At 46.7% G+C, this 25,579-nt stretch overlaps 1 protein-coding gene across 1 annotated transcript; it reads right to left on the minus strand.

Moving 5' to 3' along the window:
• Positions 1-884: 884 nt before the first annotated feature.
• On the minus strand, positions 885-25,523 carry PPM1K (protein phosphatase, Mg2+/Mn2+ dependent 1K). The gene is made up of 7 exons (XM_074867468.1): positions 25,456-25,523; positions 21,589-22,116; positions 20,905-21,005; positions 13,299-13,464; positions 12,613-12,757; positions 11,421-11,555; positions 885-10,847 (listed from the first exon to the last, which is right to left on the minus strand). Exons 2-7 carry the CDS (start codon positions 22,026-22,028, stop codon positions 10,716-10,718), a joined length of 1,119 nt encoding a protein of 372 aa, XP_074723569.1. The 5' UTR covers positions 22,029-22,116; positions 25,456-25,523; the 3' UTR covers positions 885-10,715.
• Positions 25,524-25,579: the final 56 nt, after the last annotated feature.

The raw sequence follows: 25,579 nt of genomic DNA on the forward strand, positions 1-25,579 counted from the left end.
GGTCAGGCAGGGAACCAGCAGCTCACGGAGATGCTGGTCACAGGACAAACGCTCCCACTGCAGAGGAACCCGGGAGCCGTTTCTCAGCTCCTGCAAGAGGGCTTACCGCCATGGGGTGTATGTGCACGTGTCCAAGAGCTGATCAGCTCCAAACTGAGCTGGGAAGAGGACTGACAACAAAGGGCAACCAAAAAGGACTCCCTTCAGACCTAAAAGGAAGGGCTGGGGCTCAGCTGTAGGGAACTGCGAGGACTTCACTGAACTCAAGGCTGCTCCTTTCAAAGGAGAGAGGGTAAAAGTAGGTTTGACTTCAGCTGTAAAAGCAGTAATAATTCAAAATAACAGTGATCTCAGGGTTACTTCTGTGGATGAGTTAAAACCCTCAGCTGTTATGTTCTCCTTATCTTAGTTCTTTCAACTAAAAAGTCAACTAAATACATTCTTTTATTGAGGAGACCCAGATTGTTTCCTTCCACTGTGTCACAGGATGCCATCACTCACCGTGACAACTATGCAGGGTGCTTTCCTGCTTCACAAAATGGCTATTTTTTTTAAGACTGACTTGTTTTCGAGAGAGGGCTTTCTGGTTTCTCGGTATTGTAATATATCAAAATATAAAAGACAAAAATAGCAAGTTAGAATATGTTGCCCTGATGCAGAAAAGCCCATGGACACTGACGGAGCTCAGAGATAGGAGGTGCTTTGCGCTGGGTATCACTGGGTGAATGTTTTTGTAGGCAAAGCCTCAGTTATCAGAAGCTTTTTATGGCAGGGACTGAGGCCCAGGGCTCACCGGACAGTCACAACACGGCTTGACATGCAGAAGTTTTTCTGGTAGTTTGTAATGCGGTGGAAGAAGAAAAATCCATTTGTAGTGACGCAACTCTAGAAGCCAATTTTTATTAAAAGATCTTTTGAGCATTTCAGTACAGAATTATCTGCTCTACTGTAGCTTTGAGTTGATGAAGACAAACATTTTTTTTAAAAAAAAAAAAAAGGCAAGATGGACACCTCTATAAAATTAAGTAGTAGATGAATTAAGGATGCTGATTACACCAAACATAAACATCAAACCACAGGAATTATACGCAGTCCTAAGGCAAACTATGTAACAAATGTACACAATTGCACTTCAGTCTGTAGAAAGTGATGAGAAACGCCGCTGCCCAGGCACTCCCTACCCTGGGTCAAGGGGACACCCTGCTGGGTGTCTCTGTGTTGAGCACAGCAGCTTTGGAACCAAGGAATACCTGGAGTGTTCAGCTTGTTGGGTGAGTGCCCAATGGGCCTAGCAGCGCCTGGCTGAATTTCTCTAAGAAAAATTAATGTTAAACCAGTTTCACTGGTATTTGTTGTTTTGTGCTTCTCCCTTAGCTAGAAATCCCAATGCCTTTGAAGATGGCACATGCACCTGCTGAGACAGAAAAGGGGATCTGGTAACCCTGATCCTGTGGAAGTCAACAGAAACCCTGCGGTCAGTCTAAGCTCGTCACAGTTTTCATTTTCCCCCAGTATGTAAAAAGCAGTAATAGTGCTGATTTCTCTCCCCACACCCGTTCTCAACCTCAAACTCTGCTCCAGGATTATTTTCCAACCCTGAGCTTTTCAAGCAAAAAGGACTGATTGCATTGAGGACCCTGTATCAAACGGACTGTTGGATCTCATCCCCTCTGCAGCCTCTTGCACCACGCTCCCCTTCCAGCGAGACCAGCTCTCCTCAATCTAAGGCTGCAAATGCCATTTTAGCAAGTTCCCTCTCCAAAGCATGAAACGTCCCTTTCCAGGTGGTGGGGAGACTGAGCTGGAACTCCAGCTTGCAGTCTTGACACCTCTCCTAGAAAATCCTCCAGCCGCACAAGGGCTCCCCCGTACCTTCCATATCCTCACAGTACAAATGAGTATCTCGCTGGGCAGCATTTTTGGCCTTTCTGCACCCACAGCCCACCCTCCTGCAGTGCCTGTACAGTGAGAAATACCACTGCTCCCAGGGGAGCACGCAGGCAAGGAAATACCCTTATCAGATGCAGCAGAGGTCAGAATCCATCCCTAAAATTCAGGAAAAAAGCACATGCTTGTTACGGTTTGCTCAGTAGGTCACCCTTAATGTTCAGTTCAGTTTATAATAAACAAAAAATACTCTTTTCATTGAAACAGCAGATGCACAGGGAACTAGAGAGCAAACTGAGATTCTGTTTCATTTCATTCGAAGTGTAAGATACCTCTAGTGATCCTTCAATAAACCTCTCTGATAGACAACTGCTGCTGTTAGGACAAATTTGCTCTTTGTCCTCGAGTTGGAAGGAGCTCTCTGCTAGGCAAGAGAATTTTGCTGGTCCCTGGGGTGTAAAGCTGTTTGCTTGCAGAGCTGCTACAGGCAGCAGGAGGCTTCTTGACTAGATAGAAGAAAACTTAGAAGTGAGTTATTTTCCCCACAGCAGCCCTCACAGTGCTGCTCCGGGTACCGGTCGCTGTCTCGCCAACATCCCCCCTCACCAGTGGGCTGGGGGGGGGGACATCTCCAGGACAGCTGACCCAAACTGCCCAAAGGGGTATTCCATACCCTATGGCATCTGCTCAGTGATAAAAGCTAAGCAGAAGGAGTGGGGGGGTATTTGTTATTACATTTGTCTTTCAGAGCAACCACTATGCGAACTGAAGCCTTTATTAAGTTGTCTTTATTTTGAGTCATGACATTTTTTTCCGTCTTATTTTCCATAATTGCCCTAGTAGTGAAAATGAAACAGTGGACAAGGAAAACAACGGGTCCGTATCACCCATTAATAAGGGAGGAGGAAGAAGAGGAAAGGTTTCTTCAAGAAGCCGGTCCTTCGACAAAGAAATTGGAGGAAGGAGTGAGAGAATTCTGACAGGAAGCAGAAACTACCCGATCCCTGCCCTCATCGGAACTTTGAGACATGCAGAAAGATCACAGGCGGCAGCGGGTTGCTGCCCAGCCGCTCCGGCGCTGGGGTGATGGGGCTGATGGTCAGGAGTTGGAAGGTAGTGAAGCCCAACAGCTGGGATCCCTTGTTAGAAACTGGGGAATTGAGAGAGGAATTGGAAAAGAGGCAGCTATTTGGACGGCTCCTCTCAAGTGTGAGGGCAAGAGATCCATTCAGGGAAGATCTTGTGAACTCCCCAGGAAAGTGGACCTCTGCAGATGAAGGCATCCAGTACCCGAGGGAATGAGCGGTGCTGGAAGCCCTCTACATGATCTAGACAATGATGAGGTCTCAAAGACCCAGAGGATGTCCTGTGCACGCCGGCCACGTGGAGGAAGGTGATTCAAAGTGCCCCAGTGTCATATTCTAACAGCTTGGCAGCGACGCATCGCCCAGATATGGATACACCCACTGTGGAGAGGAGCATCTTCTCGGCTCCAAAACTTTGAAGAAAACCTTTGTACCTATAGGCCGGCATGTTGGCTGTCAGGGGTGTCCCAAGAAATCAGTCCCCTCCCGCCCTGGTCAGGGGGAGAGGGAGGGCCGGGCACACGCTGTGTGGCACGCTCCAGTTCTTCCCACATGACCAGGGGGAGGATGCTGAAACCAGGACAGTCTCCACCCCTTATTGTGGAGTCGAAGGCAGCCACGTGCCAACGGGGTTTTTTTTCCAACGCCTTTGGCAGCAGAGAGCAGGCCACAGGTTGCTTTCACGTGGAGGGGCACCTGGAATCGACTGCTCCATGGGTGGAAACACGGCCCCACCATTCTAATCCAAACTGCACCGGAAAAGGGTGATGCCCGATACATTGATGACATTGTGTCAGGCAATGAGGCAGAAAAAGTGTTTGAGAAGGGAAAAAGAGTAGCTCAGATTCTTCTGAAAGATGGTTTCACCACCAAAAAAAAAAAAAAAAAGCAACGTCAAGGGACCGGCACAGGAGTTCTTAGGAATCAAATGGCAGTATGGATGTCGTCATGTGCCTATGGATGTGGTCAACAAGATAGCAGCTATGTCTCCACCAGCTAACAAGAAGGAAACACAAGCTCTCCTAAGCCTTGTGGGATTCTAGAGAATGTATATTCCAGGTTACAGTCAACTTGTGAGCCCTCTCTGTCAAGTAACCTGAAAGAAGAACCATTTTGAGTGGGCCCTTGAGCAACAAGAAGCCTTTGAGCAGATCAAACAGGAAATAGCTCGTGTGATAGCTTTTGGGCCTGTCCGGACAGGACCAGCTGTGCAAAATGTGCTCTATACTGCAGCTGGGGAGCATGGTCTCACCTGGGACCTCTGGCAGAAACCACCAGGAGAAACCTGAGGTTGACAATTAGGGTTTTGGAGTAGAGGGTATTGAGGATCAGAAGCCCACTACACCCCAACTGAAAAAGAGATACTAGCAGCATATGAGGGAGTTTGAGCTGCTTCAGAAGTTCTTGGCACAGAGGCATATCTCCTCCTGGCACCATGACTGCCTGTGTTACACTGGATGTTCAAAGGAAACGTCCCCTCTACACATCACACAACCAGTGCTACATGGAGTAAGTGGGTAGCGTTGATCAAGCAACGAGCTCAACCAGGGGAGCCCAAGCACCCAGGAATCCTGGAAGAGATCACGGGCTGACCAGAAGGCAGAGATTTTGGAGCATTGCCTGAGGAGGTGGCTCCACCATAAAATGAGTTATCAGAAGATGAAAGGTGTTATGCTCTGTTTACTGATGGATCCTGTTGTGTAGTAGGGAACCCATCGGAAGTGGAAAGCTGCTGTGTGGAGTCCCCCATGACAAGTTGTTGAAGCCACTGAAGAAGGTGAGTCAAGTCAGTTTGCAGAAGTGAAAGCCATCCAACTAGCCCTAAAGATTGCTGAACGAGAAAACTGGCCAGTGCTCGATCTCTACACTGACTCCTGGATGGTGGCTAATGCCCCACGGAGGTGGCTACAGCAGTGGAAGGCCACCAGCTGGCAGCACAGGGGCAAATCCATCTGGGCTGCTGCATCGTGGCAGGACATCGCTGCCCGGGCAGAAAACATGGCTTTAAAGATACGTCATGTAGATGCTCACGTGCCCAAAAGCTGCACCTCTGAACACTGAAACAATGAATAGGTAGATGAGGCTGCCCAAATTGAAGTAGCTCAGTTGGGCCTGGCCTGGGAGCATAAGGGTGAGCTTATTTGTAGCTCGATGGGCCCACAGGACATCTGGGGAGAGATGAAACATACAGATGGGCTTGTGACTGAAGGGTGGACCTGACCACAAAGGCCATCACACAGGTCACTCATGAATGTGAAATGTCTGCCACAATCACCCGAGTCACACAAGTAAAATCTCCCTGGAACAGAGGGTGGCTGGGTTTTCGATACAGCGAAGCCTGGCAAATTGACTTTATTGGATCACTGCCATGAACACGCCAAGGCAAGCGCTACACACTCATCACGGTGGAAGCATCTACTGGTTGGCTAGAAACGTGCCCCATAAACCACGCCACTGCCCGAACCACCTTAGGCCTTGAAAGGCAAATTCTGTGGCAACCATGGTACCCCAGAAACAACTGAATCAGACAGTGGGACTGATTTCCAAAATAATCTCGTAACTCCTGGGCAAAGAAACACAGTGAGTGGGTGGATCACACCCTCTATCACCCACAAGCCTCTGGAAAGATTGAAAGCTATAATTGACCGTTAAAGACTGTTGAGGGCATTGGGCAACGGGATACAAATTTAGCAGAAGCCGCTTGGCTGGTTAACACCAGAGGATCTGCGAACCATCCTGGTCCTGCCCAGACAAAAGAGAGAAGGTCCCTGTAGTGCACACCGGGAAGCAGCTAGGGAGGGCGGTGTGGATTTCTCCTCTCATGGAAAGAGGCAAACCCGTTCGTGGGATTGTCTTCGCCCAAGGACATGGGTCTACTTGGTGGGTAATGGGGAAGGATGGGGAGATCCGGTGTGTTCCTAGAGGAGATTTAACCTTTGGGAGAAAATTTATCTGTGATGTGAGTTGTATGTTGTAGGATGTAACAGGAATAACCTGCACCGACAACGAGTGAGTTTCCCAAGGAACTGGGCGAGTGCAATGATGACCCAAACCAAGCCGAACAGTTGAGCATACTGCTTCTCCAGTCCTGAGCACCCATCTTGGCAGAGAGGACCCAAGTCATAGCCTGCTTGTGAACATCTGGAGGAGTGGAGGAAGCCCGTGGAATGGGAGAGTAATATCTATCTGTTAAAGGACAGGGGATAGTAGTTAATGAGAATGTAGAAATCTGTACATTGGGCAGAAAGCTGGTTTAAGTACGTAGCCTAAGTTGTAAGTGTTGGTAAGAAGGGATTTCAGTAATGAGAATTAAATACAATGGGATGCTTAGAAGAGAGAGAGAGATGCATTACATTATGTGGGACCTGAGCATGATGCAAATGGTATGGAATAAGGGGTGGAGATTGGGGCTGGCTGCAATGGCTGTTGTTATTTTCTCCACAGCAGCCCTCACAGCGCTGCTCCAGGTACCGGTTACTAGAGCGCTGTGGATAACACACCCATGATCTCTCCCTCAGCACCAGTGGGCTGGGGCGGGGGAGGACACATTGCCTCCCCTCCCAAACTGGGGTATTCCACACCACACGACGTCTGCTCCACGATAAAAGCTAAGGGAAAGGAGGAGCTGGGGTGGGGTGGGGGTGGGGAACATTAGTTATTATGACATTTGTCTTCCAGCGCAACCGCTACGTGTGCTGAAACCCTACTTCCCAGGAAGTGGCAAATAAAATTTTTGTTTTCCTTTGCTTCCACACGCAGCCTTTGCTTTTGCTTTATTAAACTGCCTTTAACGTGACCCACGAGTGGTTTTCCGTCTTATTTTCTCCCCGTGCTGTCCTGCTGAGGAGGGGGGCGATGGAGCAGCTTGGCAGGCACCCGACATCCAGCCAAGGTCAACCCACCACAAAGTACAGCTTCCTCACAGCACAGTAGTCCCTAGCTCTGGTGGAAAACCCTATGCCAAGAGGTTTGCTGGCCAGATGTTACCAGGGCACTGCTAATTTGATTCCCTGGTAGCTACAACAAACCACTTCCATTTTCCTTAATGTGGCTTTGATACACCGGCTCCAGAGTCTGTGCACTGCAAATTCAGTGCCACCCACTTACGTCCCACTCCACACATAAACGTGTTGGCAAAGTTCACTCTGCCAACGCGGTATCAGTGTCAAAACAGCCCCAAAACTGAAATGCAAGGGCAGGGACTTGTTCTCATGACTCTTCAGTGAGAACTGTCAAATGATGGACAATCCATCACCCAGGAAACTGCAGGTTTTTTTCCCCCAACTTCTTGGAGAAAAACAAGGTTTGGTGCAGTTGCCACTAAATCTTAGGGAAGTTCACTGTCATCTTGGTAGGAAAAAGCAGTATTGTGATTCAGAGGCAGAGAGCAATGGTCTTGGTAATGGCGTGTTTCTACAAAAATGTTGCACTTTTCAAGCTGGCCCTCAGAGTCTTGCCATGTGCAGCATGAAGTAAGGAATCCACCCAAACCAGTGCGAAGGTACCTCTGTTCTGAATGGGAGGAGAAACAGGGGCCACTTGGCAAAGCATTTCATCTTCATCAGTAGCTCATTTACTTCAGAATGAGATGCATAAAACTAGAGTGAACAGGCAGGGAATAACCCCTGCGTAAGAAATGCACCTCTGTAATCTCCTGTCAGTTATCAATTCACTTTTGCTTAGAGCAAAATGGCTCAGATCTTAGTTTTATGTATGTGCTAATTTATTTGAGAAATTTGTTGGTAGCTATACAAAGTGCCTGCTAAATACTGGTAAGTTTTCAACTTCCTAACTGTATGTTAAGTGGTTCCGCAGGTAAACCCCACTGCAGGCTAAATTCTTTCTCCCACCCATTTTCAGGCGCTGCATTTCCATGTCAGGAGACATCCCTTCACTGCAGCACACAATTCTTAATTTAGCCCTGCTTTGAGCAGGAGGCTATGCTTGATGACACCCAGAAGTCCTTTCCAATCTAAGTTTTTCTGTGATTGTATAAAGGCAGTAATAGCAACCGCCAAGACACCTTTATCTAATCATCTTTGATTTTGCAAAGCTTTGTCTTATCTGTTCTTTCATAAAATTTAAAAGCTATGGATGGATCTTTCCTCTGAGAGGATAACCACTGTTAGAAGAAATAAAAGCCCCCAACCACTTGTTTGTATCAGGCACCCAGATAGGGATAAAACAAAAAATGCCCCAAAACCTCTAAAGAGAAGAAAAACTGTGATTTTATGTTACATCTGGGTCAGTGTTTAGAAGCTCCTTTAACTAACTGCCAGGTCATTCCTCAGAGCACCTGCTCTTCATTTGCAGTGTTTTCCATTAGCAGCCTGCGTTCAATACTGTGTCTTCAGCTTGGCAAGTATCCAGCACTGCTCCAAAAAATCCACGGCTGGCCAAACAGAAACGAGCAGCATCTGGAACAGGACAGTGTCGATGGAGCTTGTCCAAATCCCTGCAGCACCACTCAGGCCTGTCTGACACTTGATACTAAAGCAACTCCCTCTCCAGAGCTTGACTCTAAGGCTGCTGTGGGCTGTGGTTAACCCTTTGCTAGGAACTAGAAGAATTCTGTTTCAGCAGGTCACTGCTTTGGCAGGAAAAAAGCTGTCAGCTGTTCATGCTGCAGCGCAAACCAGTCCTAACCACATTCCCAGAGCAGCTCTCCGACCCTCTCTCAGGTGTGACCTCTGCTCAAGTGCTCGGGAGAGGCTGCGTTTTGCCTTTTTTGCCACAAATGCATTATGGGAATCTTCAAATTTGCCACAGACTGAGAACCTGCTGTCACTGGTAACAACTAAAAGTGCCCCTCTGCCTCAGGTAAGCAAGGCTGAGCCCAGGACCAGGACCAGCAAACATTCTGACCTCAGGTGAAGATTGAACCCCAGCCCGGGGGAAAATCTGAGGAGAGAGAATGGATTATTGTTGTAAACCAACAATGCGCTCGTTATGGAGGCCTGGGCAGCAGAGATTTACATACACTGACTCACAAGCTCTTTGTACTTATAAACCAAATATACACATTATATACACCAGGTAATCAGATGAAAACAGCATACTCTCTAAACACTTAATGCTGTCAGTACGACACTGTGCTCTGCTGGGTGCTGCCAGGCCTTCAACCAGAGGCAAGGAAAAACGTGGAATGAAAGGAAAGGGCTAAAAGTAATGAAGATTAGTACCTCACACTGGAAAATGAGAAATCAGGCCAGGCATCTCAGAAATACTTTTCCTTATCTCAAGGTGATTTAGTATCAGGCAACTTCTTTCACTTTTTTTGTTTTGTTTTTACAAGTGTGCTGTTTGAAACATCCACAGAATGAAAAATATTGCAGCAAGCCCGAGAAGAGCCCAGTTCCTCTCTGCCTGTATTTCATCGCGACAGGGTGACTGGCAGGCCGGAGGAGCTGCACACCTGATGTGGAGCGGAGGAAGGAGGAGGCCTGAATGAGGGGACAGACCTTCACTGTCTGCCAACACATCCCCTGCAGCCCGAGTCACAGCTGACTCAGAGTTCTGCCCCCCCCCATGCCTCACTGGATGCAGACTCCCTCCAGAAAGGGAAGTGGAACTCCTTCCTTGAAGTATAAAACTACCTTCTGGTGTCTGAATATCTGACACCTGCTAGAAACAATACCCAAAACTTACAAAAATTCCCTTATGTTATTGTAATGTTCTCTCCTTTCTCTAGCTTGCTTCCTTTGGGCATTTCACAGCTCCCTGTACACCATGAAGAGAGATGGGAGATCATGACTAACTGAAAGAAGCCTTCAGCACAGGGTGGGAAAATCCTCATATATTATGAAGAAATAAACTCCCCCGTCTTACACATCTTGATTAGTAAACTCTTAAATCAGCTGGGGGTTTTTTTAAGAAAAAAAAAAAATTCAAGTTGATGAGAGTCTCTGGATAGCAAAAATGTGCAGCTTTTTCCCTCCTCTGTGCTCCTGTCAGGCACAGGCACACCAAAGAGAAGAGAGTGCACGGGGCTGCTGCGTGGTCCTCAGAGACCATACAGGCTTTGGACCCAGTGGAGAAATGTTCCCATCTGTCCAAGGGCACGTGGCTCCAGCCTGCTCCGTCTCCTTGGAGCGAGAGGATCGTGGATGATGGCAGTGAGAACATAAAGCCCCGCAAAGCAGCCGTCTCAGGAAGCTGTTCAGCTGCGCCAAATGCCACTGGGATCAGAACTTAACGCTTCTGAAACTTCTCCCTTGCTTTTCACCTGCTTCTCCCGAAGCACAGGGGAGTTTTGGGTGGCTGCACAGCAGAGAAAGACAACAAACCCGCTTTTTGTCTACCTAAAAGAACACTGTGCCTTTGTTCCCCCATGTATTAACGTACAAAGAAGCCAGCGTGTGGCTCAGAGACTCAGACTTACACAGCTGCCAGGTAACTGCTGAGTAATACAAGCAGGTATGAAACAATTGTGCAACGCCTCCAGCCTCAGGTGAAAGCCCAGAGCCTCATCTACATGAACAAAGGGATGTGCAGAGCTGACGGGACTACAAACCCAAAGAAATAGCTGCCTCAACGCCGACTGGAATAAATAAACGCAGCAAAATGCGATCACCCATAAGCGACGATGGGGCATTACGCACCGAGGGAGCAGTGGCATCTTCTACAACACTGGGAACGGAGGAGATGGACAAGACACCGAGTCAACCTATGAACAGATGGATGTGTTCTCCTGTCGCACGCTGTGTCCAGATTATGGCAGGAAAAGATGGCTGTGGCAGGTCTTCACGCCCACCTCCCGCTGGAAGCAAAACTGCGGCTGAAGGAGAAGTTGATCTCACTGTTTTTGTACTTTCCCCACGCTCCAAACGGCACTATGACAACAGTGCTGTTGTCTTCAGTGCCAAACTGTATCGCCTGAGAGAAGAAACAAATTGTCAGCATCATCGTCTTGCTTGGAAAAGGAAACAAGTGCCCAGCTCCACGTGGGACAGCACGCCCAAGATTTTTTTTGCCCCTTCCCAGCCCTGACACTGCATTCCGGTATGTCCCCAGCTTTCCATAGGATGTGTCACCATCCAGAACCCCGGTGAGAAACCAGCCATTCCTGTCTCTGCTGATGACATATTCAGCACAGGAATAAACTGCAGTTACACTCCCAGGCAGTTCGGCGGATCGTGAGCGAAGGAAGTTAATTGAAATGATGCCCAGCAATGATGTGGCAAGACCCAGGGTAAGGAAAAGGCTAGCTGGCAGCACCAGGGAATCACACAATCACCTAGGTTGGAAAAGCCCTTGAAGCTCCTCCAGTCCAACCATGAACCTCACACGGACCGTTCTCAACTCCACCAGATCCCTCAGCGCTATGAATGTCTCAACCAGCACAGTTCAGTTCACTGGGATGTGTGGTGACATACTTGGTTTTTTTAAAACAAAACCAACCCAAAACCAGCAATGAGCATCTGATGCCAAGAGAAGCCCTGGCATTACCTGCTCAGTAACAACGTGGGCAGCCTCAGCAGGATCATGGCACTGTTTAATGAAGTCACAGATCTCCTGACTGTTCACCATGAAGTTAATACCGTCCGTAGTAAGGACCAGGAAGCTGTCATCTGCATGATGCAACTGCAATAAAGGCACACAGTAAACACAACGATGGGGCAAGTGCTGCAAGGCAGATTAACTGCCTTCGTTTTTTTTACTCTCTGTTGCAAAGCACTTTTTTCTGGGGGTGCCACGTGCTCTCCTGCTTTCTGTGCAAGGACTAACTGGAACCCCCAAACCCTCAGCTAGCCAAAGGCTGCCCCTTGAATCCTCCAGCACATCCATCAGTCACACAGACTGTTCCCTGTACTGGAGGAGAACATTTTAAGGTGCTTCCAGTTCTAGGAAGCAGCCCTCTGAATACACTGAAGTAAAAGACCAGATCCATATGTTACCCAGTAAAGAAAACGCTTCCTTAAACTGAGGATTTCAAGGAAGACATGATAGCACTGTGGTCACCTCCCTAAACCCCTCAGGCCTAATGGGTAGTGTTTAATTAGCACCAAAGGAATATAAGTTCCCTGGGCCCCGGGAGGTACACTGGGGAAAAGTAACAAACAGAACATGAGCTGAGAGGAAAGCCTTCCTGCAAAAGCGAAGGCAGCTGTGCCGAATGCCTTTTGGGTGCTTAATTTCTTTTCTGGACAACTACAGAGCTATGGTAAGATGCATGCAGTTGCCCTTTCCTCCTCCCTTCCTCCCAGGTGTGCAAACCTCTCTGTATTCTACTCTTTTTGATGACAGCCCATCCATATCCCACCTAGTTCTCAGTGATGGTTTTGTATCAGCATTAACATCAAAATCATTCATTTGACCACAAGCCCCAGACAGACTAACCCCTCTGTGTTTCAGTAATGGATATCACATGTTATCTTTCTTCCCCCATCCTATATCGTACTGCGATAAATGGGGTTTAGAAGTTGAGCTGGTTGACTTTAGTATCGGGGCCAGATTTTTTTCTGTCCTGTTAGTGTTAATCTGAAATGGCTTAATTAGAATTGGTCTCCAATTACTTCACCACAAATAAAAAGCAACGCTTGGCCATCAGGCTTCACCTGGGTACCACCACCTGCATCAAATTCCTATGATGCCCCTTAGGCCGAATGTTGCTCTCCCCGTTAACCAGGCCTTCCTTTACCTGAACCCTTTTTGTTTCTGGCTGGGCTATGACACCACTGTTTTTAAGATCCAAATCTCCTATGCTCCGCGTCATTGCAAGTCTACCATTCACATGAGGTTGTCCCAAACTGTTCCAGGCAACGAAGCCACCGCACTTCCTAATCCTGTCCAGAGGCACAAAAGAAAAAGCAAATATGAGTTACTGCTTCACACCATTACCCCTGTCTCTATCTGCAATTTCTGTCACTAGCTACTGATGGGGAATGAGGTACAGAGGATCTCAGCTGGGAGACTGAGGGTTCTGAGGGTTGGCTTTTGCTGTTTGAAGGGCTCCACAGAAGGGATGTGGCTTGGCAGGCTCAGTCCTGACCTAGGAACCATAGTGCATTGCCTCAGGCCTTGGCTTGAACTTGGCAGTCTTGGACAAGTCTAACCCATGTGGTCAGAGCTGTGTACCAAGTCCTAGCTACGCCGATCTTACTGCTGAGACAGTTTATGCTCACGCAGGGCTTTCCACATCCCCAGTCCTCTAAACAGAACCAAATGGATTCACTGGAGCTGTGCCGCTTTCTGACAGCTCAGAGGTGGTCTCGGGGCATTACGTTCAACTCTCTGCTTTCTTTCAGGCCCAACCGGGCAGCAGAACACAAACACATCCTGACCGAGGCCATGCCCCAGGAAGCCACATCATCAGCCGAGAGGTACCTTTCCTTCTCCTCTTTTCTCTCCGGAGTATGGTCAATGGTGAGTTTCATGGCCTTTCCCTTTCGACACAGCAGAGCACGACTGTCTCCCACACTTGCCACAACCAGCTCAATACCATCCCGGAGCAGAGCCACTGTTGCAGTGGTCCCAGAGTTCATCAGAGTTGCTATAAACATCATATCAAAGAGAGAGGTTTTAGCACTGCCTCGAAGTGTGGGACCATTTATAACAGCAACAGTTTCAGTTGGTAAAATAAAGACAACTTGTGCTCTACATTACCAGTAACTGCTTTTAAGTTTAAACTAAATCTACATATAAAACAAAAAATACAGCAAACACGCATGCATGTAGGACTCAGGGGAGAGAGAGGAAGTGGAAAGGATAAGTATTTCTGTGCAACAACATGGCTCCATGCAAAGAGGGCAAGTGGAATAAAAGCGGTACCAGGTATGGTGGCTTCCTTTCAGCTTGTAGCTGGGAGTTTTTCTGTCCCACTAGTTCACCTTAAATTACAAGGTTATTGTCCTTATCCTCGGGCACAGTGACTGCACGGGTAGCCCACCATAAAGCTGATGGCTCTTGCCTTCTGTTAGGTGATGAAGTGGGCAGTTGAGTAATTGTAGCTCCACATAGTTCACCAGAAGAGAAACCCTAGATCGCACCTTTACACCAGTCTGTGGCATCCTCCTGTTGCTGTCGGAGTTGTTACCATCTCCCTCTGCTTCCCCCAGCCTCGCCAAGAGACGAAGGGTTCAGCCAGCAGGCCGCTGGCTTTTTTCAGAAAGGGATGCTGCTCCCTTCAGACCCTGTCAACTTGCTGGAAGTCCCAACGCAAAGATGAAGCTGGATTCTGCCTTGCCTTGTGCCTGCAAACCAACGCTGGCAGAGGCTGGCAGTGGCTCTGCGGGCAGTCTGCCCTGGGCAGCACTGGGCTGGCTTGACAGGGGACTGCCCAGAGGGCAAAACAAAGGTCTCCGTGCTGTCCTCCTTCTCTTACAGGGTAAGGGAGTGAGCTGAGCTCACTGACTGTGTTCAGGGACCTGGCTGAATTAACTGGTGCAAGTAAATGTAAGGGCTTCTCATTTCAATTTCTACAATGCTCTGGAAAAAAAAGAAGTGTTTGAACAGGAGAAATGCGAGTCTGACTATTTCAGAAAAGGTCTGCCGTTTTATCTGTGGTGAAGAAAATGCCAGAAGAGCTGTCCAGGTTTCCTTTTTTGTTTGCTTTTTGAAAGGAGCAGTCTCATTTTACAGTTAAGTATGTTCCCTTCTTGCAAATTATACACAGGTAACCCAGTGAGAAGTGTCTGGAAAGCGGCAACTCCTGCTGACTGGAATGATTACAGTAAAGCATCTGGCCAGGAAAAGCTATTGCCTGTAACTCATTTGCATTCACAGCCAGTAAAAATCCCCTTGAAAGGCCCTCCTGCATCCTGGGATTTTCCAGTTTTTCCAGGTTTTAAAGGCAAGACAATTTGAGAGGGGCTAATTTAGGAATGAGAATCCCCAGTTATATTCCTGTTTTCAGGTGACTAACAGTTAAAGACCTTTCCACCACCACTCCTGCAGAGCTCAGCTATAATTCCATGCACTCCTACCCCTGGCCCTGCAGCCCTGAGCCCAGGAGGTGGGATGGACCTGAGGCAGGATGGCGTGTTTGAGCCCGAGCAATGCCAGCCAGCCCCACCTCTGACCAGCAAACGGCGTAACACACATGACGACCGCCTGCGTACGGCAGCAACAGAAACGCGAGTGCTCTGGGATCTTGGTGACCTCTTTCCCCGACCCTGTGAGGTCTCAGCACCCCGTAAGTAAAAGAGGGTTGGGAGTAAATTGAAGTGCACAAAGCCCTGAAAGATGCATTGAGCCTTGTTGTGCAGCAAAAGAAGCAGTGAGTTGATGAATCAAAAAAAAAAAAAAAAAAAACACCTCACAAAACTCAGCTTGTGTTATTCTTTAAAACAGGTATTATTACTGCAGTGAGGACTTGGTTTAGCTATACACTTAACCAACACATCAATCGTGAAGATCAACCATGGTGACCTAGGTCAAACCTTGGACTATGGCTGCCACGCAGGCCACGATATTCAAAACTATTTAGATGCTGGTAGCTTCTGACTATTCAGGTAAGCACTGACATCCTGTTTCTGATTTGAAGCAAGGACTAGTCCAGTGCAGGCTCACTTTAAGGCACATTATGAAAGTAAGATGCTAACAAGTACCAGTGCGGTTAGAAATTTTAGTAGAACCAGTAAAATACCTGTTTTAGCCAACAGTTAAAAGATGTGAAATGGAGAACCTATGTAAAACTACCTTTTTATTTTACAGAAAATACATTCTATTTAGATGTTAAAATTAATGCAGAACTGCTGCTACTCTCCCATTTCATTCCTTGGTTTTGGAACTCTGCTGACAAACATAAGCAGTTTCTGAAAAAGTTAAGATCCGTAGTCTTTAATTCTTAAATGATGGGATGCAGTTGGACGTTCAGGTGAATCTGTATCTTTCAAGTGCAAACTCTCAAAGAAAAAGAGCTACTATTGCAAAATCAAGAGATGGTGCTAAATAACAAGTCAAGATATTGTCCAGAATTGTGCTAATGGACATAGTGACTTGAGATTTAGATACGTTTATTGGTTAAATAGCACTCCCAGAAAAATAAATGCTGCTCATGCTCTCTACCTTGGGACCAGTTCATGATCTGGGTAGGGGTGCCAGCCCATGGGTGTAGCTAGACTACAAGCATTATGGGATTTCTAGCACAGCTCAAAAACACAGGAATGATGATGGGATAACATTTCTAAGGCTTTACTACAACTGCTGTACAGTTATTTAATAATATCAAAATACGTTGCATCAGCAAATACATTGGTTTTAACAATTAAAGAGTTTAAATTGTTTTCCTAACAATATCACTATAAAACTAAGATCTTTCAATAGGTTCTTAACACTCACTGGACAACTTCTACTGCAAGTCATCTCAACTAATGGGACAAAGAGGATGTGGGAACCTTCCAGTAGTCCAGGCTAGGAACCGCCGGACTCCTTCACCTGGGACAAAATTAAGCAGATTGCTCTTTCCACTGAAGCCCAGCATATAGTGTCCAGGGCCTCCAGTTCTAGAGCTGCTGACCAGGTACAGTGTCTGCCACAAATAACACGCACACAGAGGCAAAGAGGAAATTCACCCAGGGACTTTGTGCAAACAAAATATCCTGCAACACTGGAGATGAAAGAACAAGGGCTGCAGAACAGGGGAAGCCGTCACTCTTTGGGTTTGCCTGCACCATGGTTTGCAGGTCGTATAGGAAGTACTTGAAGCTTACACACGCATCTTTGGCCACAGATAAATCAGCCTTGGTATTTCTGGGGAATTGCCACCGTTCCTGCCTTCTCGCTAAAACTGTGTGACAAAACCAGTTTAAATTCAGCCAAGATAAAAGCTTTTTTTTTCTTTTTTTTTTTTCCTGTGAACGTAAGTAACCAAACAACAAATCAACCAAAGAATTTTATTTTAGAGGGCCAGCTGTCTCATATATGGCAAGAGCGGCCACTCTGAAGAACATCTTTGGTACAGAATATGGCCCAATCTGTTTCCTCAAGGTAATTTATTTGTATATATATATTTACATACAACACAAAAACAAGGAGTTCAAACTGGTGCCAAGTAAAATGGGGCCATCTTAAAGGCACTGAATAGAAGTATACGAATTGTTCTGATCCATGGGAAAATATGCAAAATAAACACCCCTTTAACACTGTAATTAGTATCTTCTAACTTGATCAGGTAATAATCAGGACCCTTGGATAAAAAGGCTGCCTTTGTAATGTTGGTGGATTTATGAAATACTTAAGTACAATTTCTGCAGCTCTCCCTTTTCCTCAGTGTTGCAGGTTAACATATTCAAAGAAATAAAAATTGTATGTTTGAATGGTAACTTAAAAAAACAAAACCAAACCCCACTGCTTTTTAAATTTAGTTATTTTTAAATAACTTTTGCTGTTTGCTCAGCACAGTAAGATTCCAGGAATGCCTTTCAAACATAGAGACATCAGTTAATACCTGGCTGTGTTTTAATAAGATGGCTATTCCAGAAGTGAGCGCCCAGTGTGATTAGAATTGGATGCACTGAACGTGGAGGTTGATGGGAAGACTCCCCGTTGTTTTCTCTGAGTAGTGGATCGCAGTGAACAGAAGCAGTAGCAGTACCTTGTAGAACTGCACTAGGCCAGGAGAGGGTTTGTCTGACATTTCTCCAGAGAGATGCTCAAATTTCCTCAAGCACATGATTCACTTCCTCATTTCTGTCCTTGCTGAGCAAAGCTATGCAGCCTTGACATTTCAGTTTTTTATGGCTGGTCAAAAAGATCAGAAAATTCTGTCCATCTGTGTTAACAGTTGTCCCATGGATAATGACATATCTGTTGGACGTGAGCTTCCTTTACTGTGTCCTATACCTATATTTAGCAATGATTTAGAAGTGACTGGATATATTTAAATGCATGGAAGTGAAAGAAAACGCATTTTTGAAGAGATATCAAACACCACGCTTCAGAGCTCAGGCATATCTCTAAACTGTCAATGATTAGAAAGGATTTAGGTGGAGGACAGATTATCCCAGATCTGCCTACAGCAAGTTTCTTATGCTTTTGTGTGAAACAACAGATCACTGTCAGAGGGGATACTGGACCAGTCCCCAGCGGGCCAGTACAGCACTAGTGAACTGCATGTCAGACACAGTAGCAGTACCTGGAACACATACATATACCTTTTTTTTTTTTTTAATTGAAAGCTCACAGAGACTATTATGCCATCCATCTATAATTTCAAATATTCTGTAATTGTAAAGCAATCTACAAAGGGCCGTGCCCTTGAAGACATAGCAAGGCGCTGCAACAAGGCACATCTCCAGTCTTGTTAAATTTGTATGTATGTGAGGTTTTAACCTCTTAAATAGTACTATAAACAATGCGTCAAGCAAAATCCATGCAATTTTGGCTGCAGGGATTTGTCTCAGGACTTACGTTCCTTCCAACGCCCAGGCACACACTTTCAAAGCCGGTCATGTGTTAGTAAAGACCTGGACATTCTGAACGTGCACTGCGGTTTTTTTTGCAGATACAGTGAAAGGAGTGAACCCTGGCAGGGTCACCTCCTGGAACAAGACTAAGCTATTACTTTCCACTTCGTCAGCTATGGCCAGGTTTCAAAAGGAGGTCAGTCTTGGGGAGCATCCAGTGTATCCCAGATACCCGGTGTTACACAACCAGCCACCATTTTCAAGATACTTCAGCAACAGTCTTGACTGTCACCTCTAGAATAGCCACAATTCATCAGAAATTTTGCTGGCAAACTGAATCAGCTTGGAAGTAGGCTTCTAACAAGGATACATGCCAAGCATTGAAATTTTAAGCAACTTTGAAAACAGCAGCAACAACAAAAATATCCACACCAAGCAGTCAACATAGTATTGAACTATTTTAACAACAGATATGCAAAAAGTTTAATTTGTTCAGAAATCCGCACTTGTCTTTGCACCCTGTTACTCCACTCTTTGCCTTATAGTTTGATTTTCAGCTGGGCAACCAGTCTGGGCACTTTTAGATCCCACTGGCTCCTGCAAGAGCTTGCAGGTGCTCAGCCTACCTGAGAAACACTGAGTGCTTGCCAGAGCGTGGGCCCTGTGGACGTTTGACAATGCTTTTGCCCTCTATTTTGCTTGACCTCAAGCTTTTTTAATGAAGAGGGTTTGTCCAGTACCTTGGTAACTGTTATGTAAATTTGCTGGCATTTGCATTATATTCATTAAGCAGCACCAGTCAGTTAAATGATATGAAAAAACCCCTACAAGCAGTTCCAAAATGCTCAGCTTGCTGCCCAACTTGTCTGTCAAATATTGTTGTTACCCAGTTCCGTTAGTCTCATGTACGAAATGCTATAATCAGAAAACGTTTTAAGAATAACAGAATAATATACCAAGTGCAGTTCCCAATCCCTCTCCTCGAGGAGCTGCTCTGGCACTTAACAGAGGTCACTAGAATGAGCCAAACCAAGAGCTGTCCTACTAACAGAGGGGTGGGCAGGGGGGGACAAATGTGACAGATCTTCATGTTAGTGAAGATGAAAGGTACTGACCCAGGGAAGCACATAAGCCTGTACTCAGATGCTTTCTTGAATTTGGGCTTTTAAAAAAAAGTATTTGCAAGGAGGCTCTTAGATAAAAAGCATATCTGCTCTACTGATGTGTGTCTCATGAGCTCAGTTAGAACTCATCCCACAGGTCAAAAGTGACTCTGGACTTTTTTTTTTTTAAAGGATTTCAATATAAAAAAATAAAATGGCATATAATGGGGAAATAAGCTTTATAGATTTAATCCCCCTTTTTTAAGGGCTGCATTTCAAGATTTAAGGCTTTTTTCCTGATACCCCTGATACATTAGCTGGTACCAGGTAAGAGGAAAGGTGTGCCTCACAGTGCTGCAACAGTCGGGCTTCTGGTCCTGCTTGAGTCTACCTAGATTCATCTAGCAGTTAAAGTGCAGGAAGCCACTCCGTTACTTGATGACTTGATTCATTGTTTTAAAAAGGTAGCTTGAGAGAATACAGTATCACTTCAGTTTGTTGGTTTCAAGTCTTTCTTGGAGAGGAAACTTCTACAGTTTCTGTTCTTTTGAAATTACCTCACTCATTTTGCCAGCACCTGCACCAGCACTGGGACAGGTTTTTTGTTTGGTTTGTTGTTGTGGGTTTTTTTTTTTTTTAATTGGGTTTGTTTTGGTTTTTTAAGACTGGCTAAACTGACTCTTAAAATTGTATCTCACACTTGAGGAAACTCCTGTGACAGAACTGGGACAAGGACCTCTATCTCCCCAGGTTACTCTCTATAAGCTCCACTTGCTGGAACTTCAGATGTGCTTAGTCTCTAGACATACATACAAAGAACTTGATTAACAGCCAGGACTAAGGAGTCTAAAAGGGCTGGTGCCAGCTTTACCACAGCCTTACCACAGCCAACCTTGTATTCCTCTTCACTGCTTTTTTCCCTTTCACACACAGCTACTTCTGTGATTCTGTTTGTGCAGAAGCAATATCAATTGTATTAATTTTGGCTTACGTTCCTCCTCAGGTGCAGCAGCCAAGTTAGAAAGGGGAACATTTGATGACAGCTTTAACACACACCCCCCCCCCCCCCCCCCAACAAACAAATAAAAAAAAATCCAAACCACAAAAAAAAAATTTCAAACCCACCCCCCCTCAAGGTTTCTTGCACGGTAAAGTTATGCTCCTTGCAAATCTAAACCACTCTTTGCTAATTTGACCAACACTTTCCTTGGCAGAATCACGTTAAGAGAAATTCATTGACAATTATGCTAACATTCAGATTAATAACTTCCCCAGTAAATCTGATTTGGACTTTTTATAGCTTTTTCATTTTAAGAAGGTAAAGGATAATTGTTTCATTTGCAGTAAGTGATCAGTGCAAAATCCTATGTTAAGTAAAACTGTTTTCCAGCATTTTTCTGGACATTTTACTACAAAACTACTGAGCAAGTAAGAAAAACCTTATTCTCCACACCCATACAAGTTGAATATTTTTTTACCTACCGTCAGCAGACAGATGAGCATGCCTTTCATAGGCTTTGTTTATTTCTAGAAAAGCTTTGTTCAAAACATTTTCCAAGTTCTCCTCCTCAGCAAGAAATTCTCTGGAAACAAACAGGCAAACAAAAAAATTAAACTTCTTTCCCAGAAAGATATATCTTGATCAATCTCTTCCACAGCCTTATCTCCTCCCTGCGTACATTGAATAATGCTGGATTTCAGTGAAAAGGTAGTATGATTGTACTAATGACCTGCACTGGAAGCATAATCCTGTAATTTTGCAATTAGGTAAAATTCCTCTTCCAACTCCTAGGGATGTGACACAGAGATAGAGAAGAGTGTAAGCAAGCTGCAGGTCAGCCATCACAGTGACCCCATCTGAAAACAGCCAGTTCACACTCTCTCTGTGTTCCCAATCCTTTCCTGGAAGGTGAGTACAATCGTATTTTCCTCTCTTGTCTTTGCGGGCTTGCTCAATGGGGCAGAATATATCTGCACTGTTCTGTAGGCAGAACCCTACAGAATAAGTCGTTCACAGCACATCTGTTGTAATGGACTGTCCCCTTAGTCCAGTGTTCCTGCTGTCCCCTTGGGCGAGGGTGCCTAGATGACCTAGCAGGATTAGCAACAACATGTGACCCACCACTCCCCTGCAATTCGCTTCGTGTTCACTCAACGCCCACTTACTTAATATATTTTTCCATGTACTTGTGACAGAAGTCTGCTGCTGCTGCCCCGCCATGCCCATCGTACACTGCGAAGTACAGGACGTCCTCCGTCAGCTGAGCATAATCAAACCGGTCTTCGTTCTCCTTACGCTTCCCGATATGGCTGGTGCAGCCCACGTTGGCCAGGCTGACTTTGGGAATCGGCTTCCCATACTTTATGCTGGGTGGAAGGAGAATAGGTTCGTCAATGCGGTTGTCCCAGATGCCGAAGGTGTCCCATGTGGTAGGTCGCCCGCTGCCGTCTGGATCGAAGCGGGAAGCGCGGCGCTCGGAGGTGGAGCTGTAGCAGGCGGCTGTCGGACGCTTCTCCTCTTGCAAGAGGCGGGACGTCAGCAGAGCTCTCCTTCTGACTTGATACCCTCCGTTTCGTACCAAATTAATTAAAGTAGCTGTTGACATAACTTGTCTTCACAGAGATTTGTGGGAATAAAAGATCAGGGATAAAAGATGCGAGGCTGCTGGAATGTCTTCGGGAACAAAGAGAAAACTGATCAGGAAACAAGAAGCACAGGAAAGGGAATTTTCAGTTACATCATTCAGGAAACAATGTCACTCTTGGAGCCCGTTAATCACGCATAGCACAGCACTGCCTAAAAAAAACTACAGAGCAAGCTGCATGACTCACAGAGAAACAATCCTACCCAGACCGGCCCGCATCTAACGGGGAGACAGATCAAGGTAAAGCATTTCTGCTGGCTGCCCACATTATATCCTGAATTTTCACAGGTTGAAGAGGTTGTGACGGAGCAAATGAGAGTGATAATGACTTTGCTCCGTGTCAGCAAAAATATGAGGTGAGGTCATGAAAATGAGCTTAGAGTGCACGCTCTTCAAACATCCACAGTGTGGCTCCCAGGGTGCAAAGGCAGGAGAAACATATTTGCTTAGATTTTAGAGTTTTGTCATCTGCATGTGACATTCAGTTCTGTCACGCTTACTGAGGACTTGAAAAATACTTTTCAACACAGTGAAGTAAACTGTGATTTTCTTAGGCTGCCTAAAAAAGACCACTAAGAGTGTACCCATGGACATACACAATTGCCCACACAAACTTCCCCCCAGAAAACCCTGTGCGTCTCTTTGCTGTTTTGTCTGGCCTGAAGTTCTCTGCCACCTAACCCCAAAATGGGCTTCCTGGGCTAATGCAGGCAAGCACGATCTTCTACTGGCTTCTCAGATGTCTTTTCCAACCCAGATAAATTAAACACACCACTTGGCTCAGCACAGATAAAAAATTCACTAACGATGATTCATCTAGCGTACTGAAAAATGTAGAAAGATTGGCTTATGCAACCTTTTGTAGAGTATCACCCAACCTGATCAAAGTCCAACAGGCTGGGATGCAGTCTGTAGTAAGTCCATGTTGTTGCACAGTAGTAATTTAAACTGGATGGCTGTAACTAACCACGCTAAATTTTAAGTGAGGGATTTCTAACTTAATTGCTCGAAGTTTGCTGAGAGAAAAATTATGAGAGAAAGGTATTATATGCCATAACAAAGGAGTTAAAAATACGCAGGCTCACGGTGAATGCCAAAAAGTAAAAAAGATGGCAGGGTGGTCTGACACAATAGAGCAGCAAAGAGCAACACACGTACCCCAGAGACGCTGTAATTCTGGGCTGGAGTGCCTTGCCACTGTACTTTCCCCATGTCAATCACAATGGCATCTGTAGATCTGAAATATCTGTTAAAACTATTTTTTTTTTTAATTACTAGAGAAAATCCAGGTGCTTGCAAAAACACGCAGGCAAAGGTAATTTAATAAGCGGTTGCTTTAGTAGACAACGGCCGTGACATGCACTTTCTGGAGGCCTCCATCCAACTTGTCACTCACAGCTCAAAGCATGTTGCTCTATATGCTCTTGGTTTACCTCTCATGCAGTTCTTAGATGAAAGGTTTCTTTACTCAGCGCTTAGGGAGTAACTGTCAACTTGATAAAAGGCCGAACGCGCCAGGAATCACTGTTGTTGCACCAGACAAATGTGGACTAGGCCCCAGGTGAATGGGACCGACCACTTGGAATTTTAAGGTTTTCCATTTTATTGTGGGGTGACAGCAACATCACATCCTTCTTTCAGTATACCTACAGGTATTTAAAAACGGATTTCCTTCCTCGAGTTGCTTTTTCTTTTCTGTTACCCTTGACTCATAACAACAGTATGTTAACTTCCTCCTGTGAAACACAGCACGACCAAATTGAAAGCCAGCCAATTAAAAAAACCCACACTCAGTTTCACTTCTGTCAGCTTGAAAGGAGAACGTGAAATGTTAGCTATACTTAGATTCCCAGGATCCACAGCATGAATCAAAGGATTAATCCAAAATCCCCAGCTAATTAATTTGTTTGTTCCCTATCAAATTCAACTCTCAAAAGGCCTTTTTTTTTCTCCAGGCAAGTACTGATGACAGTTTTGCTTTTCAAGTGTCTCTGCAAGTCAGGAGTAGGAACCTGATCTTTAGTTTCTGTGAAGTCAATAGTTACGCTTTCAGTTGGACATGTAACAAACAGCCTGGGCTCTCCTAACTGGTATGTTTGCAAACGCTGGGCAAAACAAGACTGAGGTATTGAAAAGGGGGGCACTGGCATTAAAGCCAAAGTCCAAGACAGGCAGTTATTGATGGAAATCTGTTCTGAGGTGCTCATTCTGATCCTGTTAATCTGTACACATCTAATTTAAAGAAACAGTTTCTGCAGACAGACCCAGAAATACAATGCTTAAAGTGAATGAAGTGAGTGATTAAATGGCAGTTGAACGCGCGTGGTGCCCCTTTTACAGGCTGGCTGCTTCTTGGCAGATGGAAATTTTCCAGATTGCAAGAAGGGGGAAAAAAAAAAGAAACCCGGAAGAAAGAGAAGGCAGAAGGCATGCCTGCTGCCCCAGGGGATTAAACGTATTTAAAAAGGAATTTGAAACTCTGAACGCCTGTAAGCGCACTTGCCTGGCAGACCCCACAGCTGTGGGCAGTACTGTATGCTTCTGTAGGTTAAGCCTGTCTCAAATCAGAGGGTTTTTTTTAAATCTGTGACAATATAATCTCACCCCCTGCCTGGATAATAAACCGCACAGGCAGCAGCAATTTAACGAGGTTTGCGCTGCGATTTGCTAATTACGAATTAGCGCACGGCCCCTGACAGCCCGGGCGGGTTTATTCGTGTAGCCCCAAGCCCCGCAGTTACGGTGGGCAGCCTGAGGAAAGCCTGATGGAACCAGCCCGCGTCCCCGTCCCCGCTCCAGCCTCTCCCCCCGGCTCGGGGCAGGGGCCGGCAGCGCCGTGAGGGCAGCACCGAGCCTCACATACGCACCCCCCCCACACACACACACCCCGGCTCCGTGCAGGACCGGGCTGCGGCCTAACGGCGCGGGCCGGGCCCCAGCCGCGGCTGCCTCAGCGGGCCGGGCGGGCAGAGCCGAGCCCCGCGCAGCGGCCGCAGGCGGAGGAGAAGGGACCGCAGAGACCTGAGGAAGGCGAGTGACCGCCCCACCCCTGCGGCCGCTCGCCCAGAGGCGCCGATGGTCGCCACCGGTTTCCCGGCCCTCCCCCGCCCGAGGCTCGGGAGAGCACCTGCCGCCGCCGCAGAAGCGGTGCCGGTAAGCGGGAGCGGAGCACGGCTCCCTCCTCCCCCGGGGCAGGCCCGGCCCCAGGCACTGCCCGGAGCCCCGCGCCGCCCAGCCTCGCCGAAACGGGCGAGCGGAGGGAGAAGCTTCCGAGCCCCGTACTCGCTCGCCGCAGCGGCGGCCGGTTCCCCCTCCCTTACCCCCACCCCAGGCCGCCGGGCGGGCTGCGGCCGTGCAGGGGCTGCCCCGGGGGCGCGGCGGCCCTTACCTCCTCCCGCGCCCGGACCGCCGCCCGCCAGCTGCGCCCCAGCGCTGCGAGAGCGGCGCCTCCCCCGGCCGAGCTGCCGAGCGCGGGCCCCGCGGCCGCCCCGCTGGCTTTTCCCCGGGCCCCG

This window comes from Strix uralensis, chromosome 4 (genome assembly GCF_047716275.1).
Source record: "Strix uralensis isolate ZFMK-TIS-50842 chromosome 4, bStrUra1, whole genome shotgun sequence".
Classification (NCBI taxonomy): Eukaryota; Metazoa; Chordata; class Aves; order Strigiformes; family Strigidae; genus Strix; species Strix uralensis.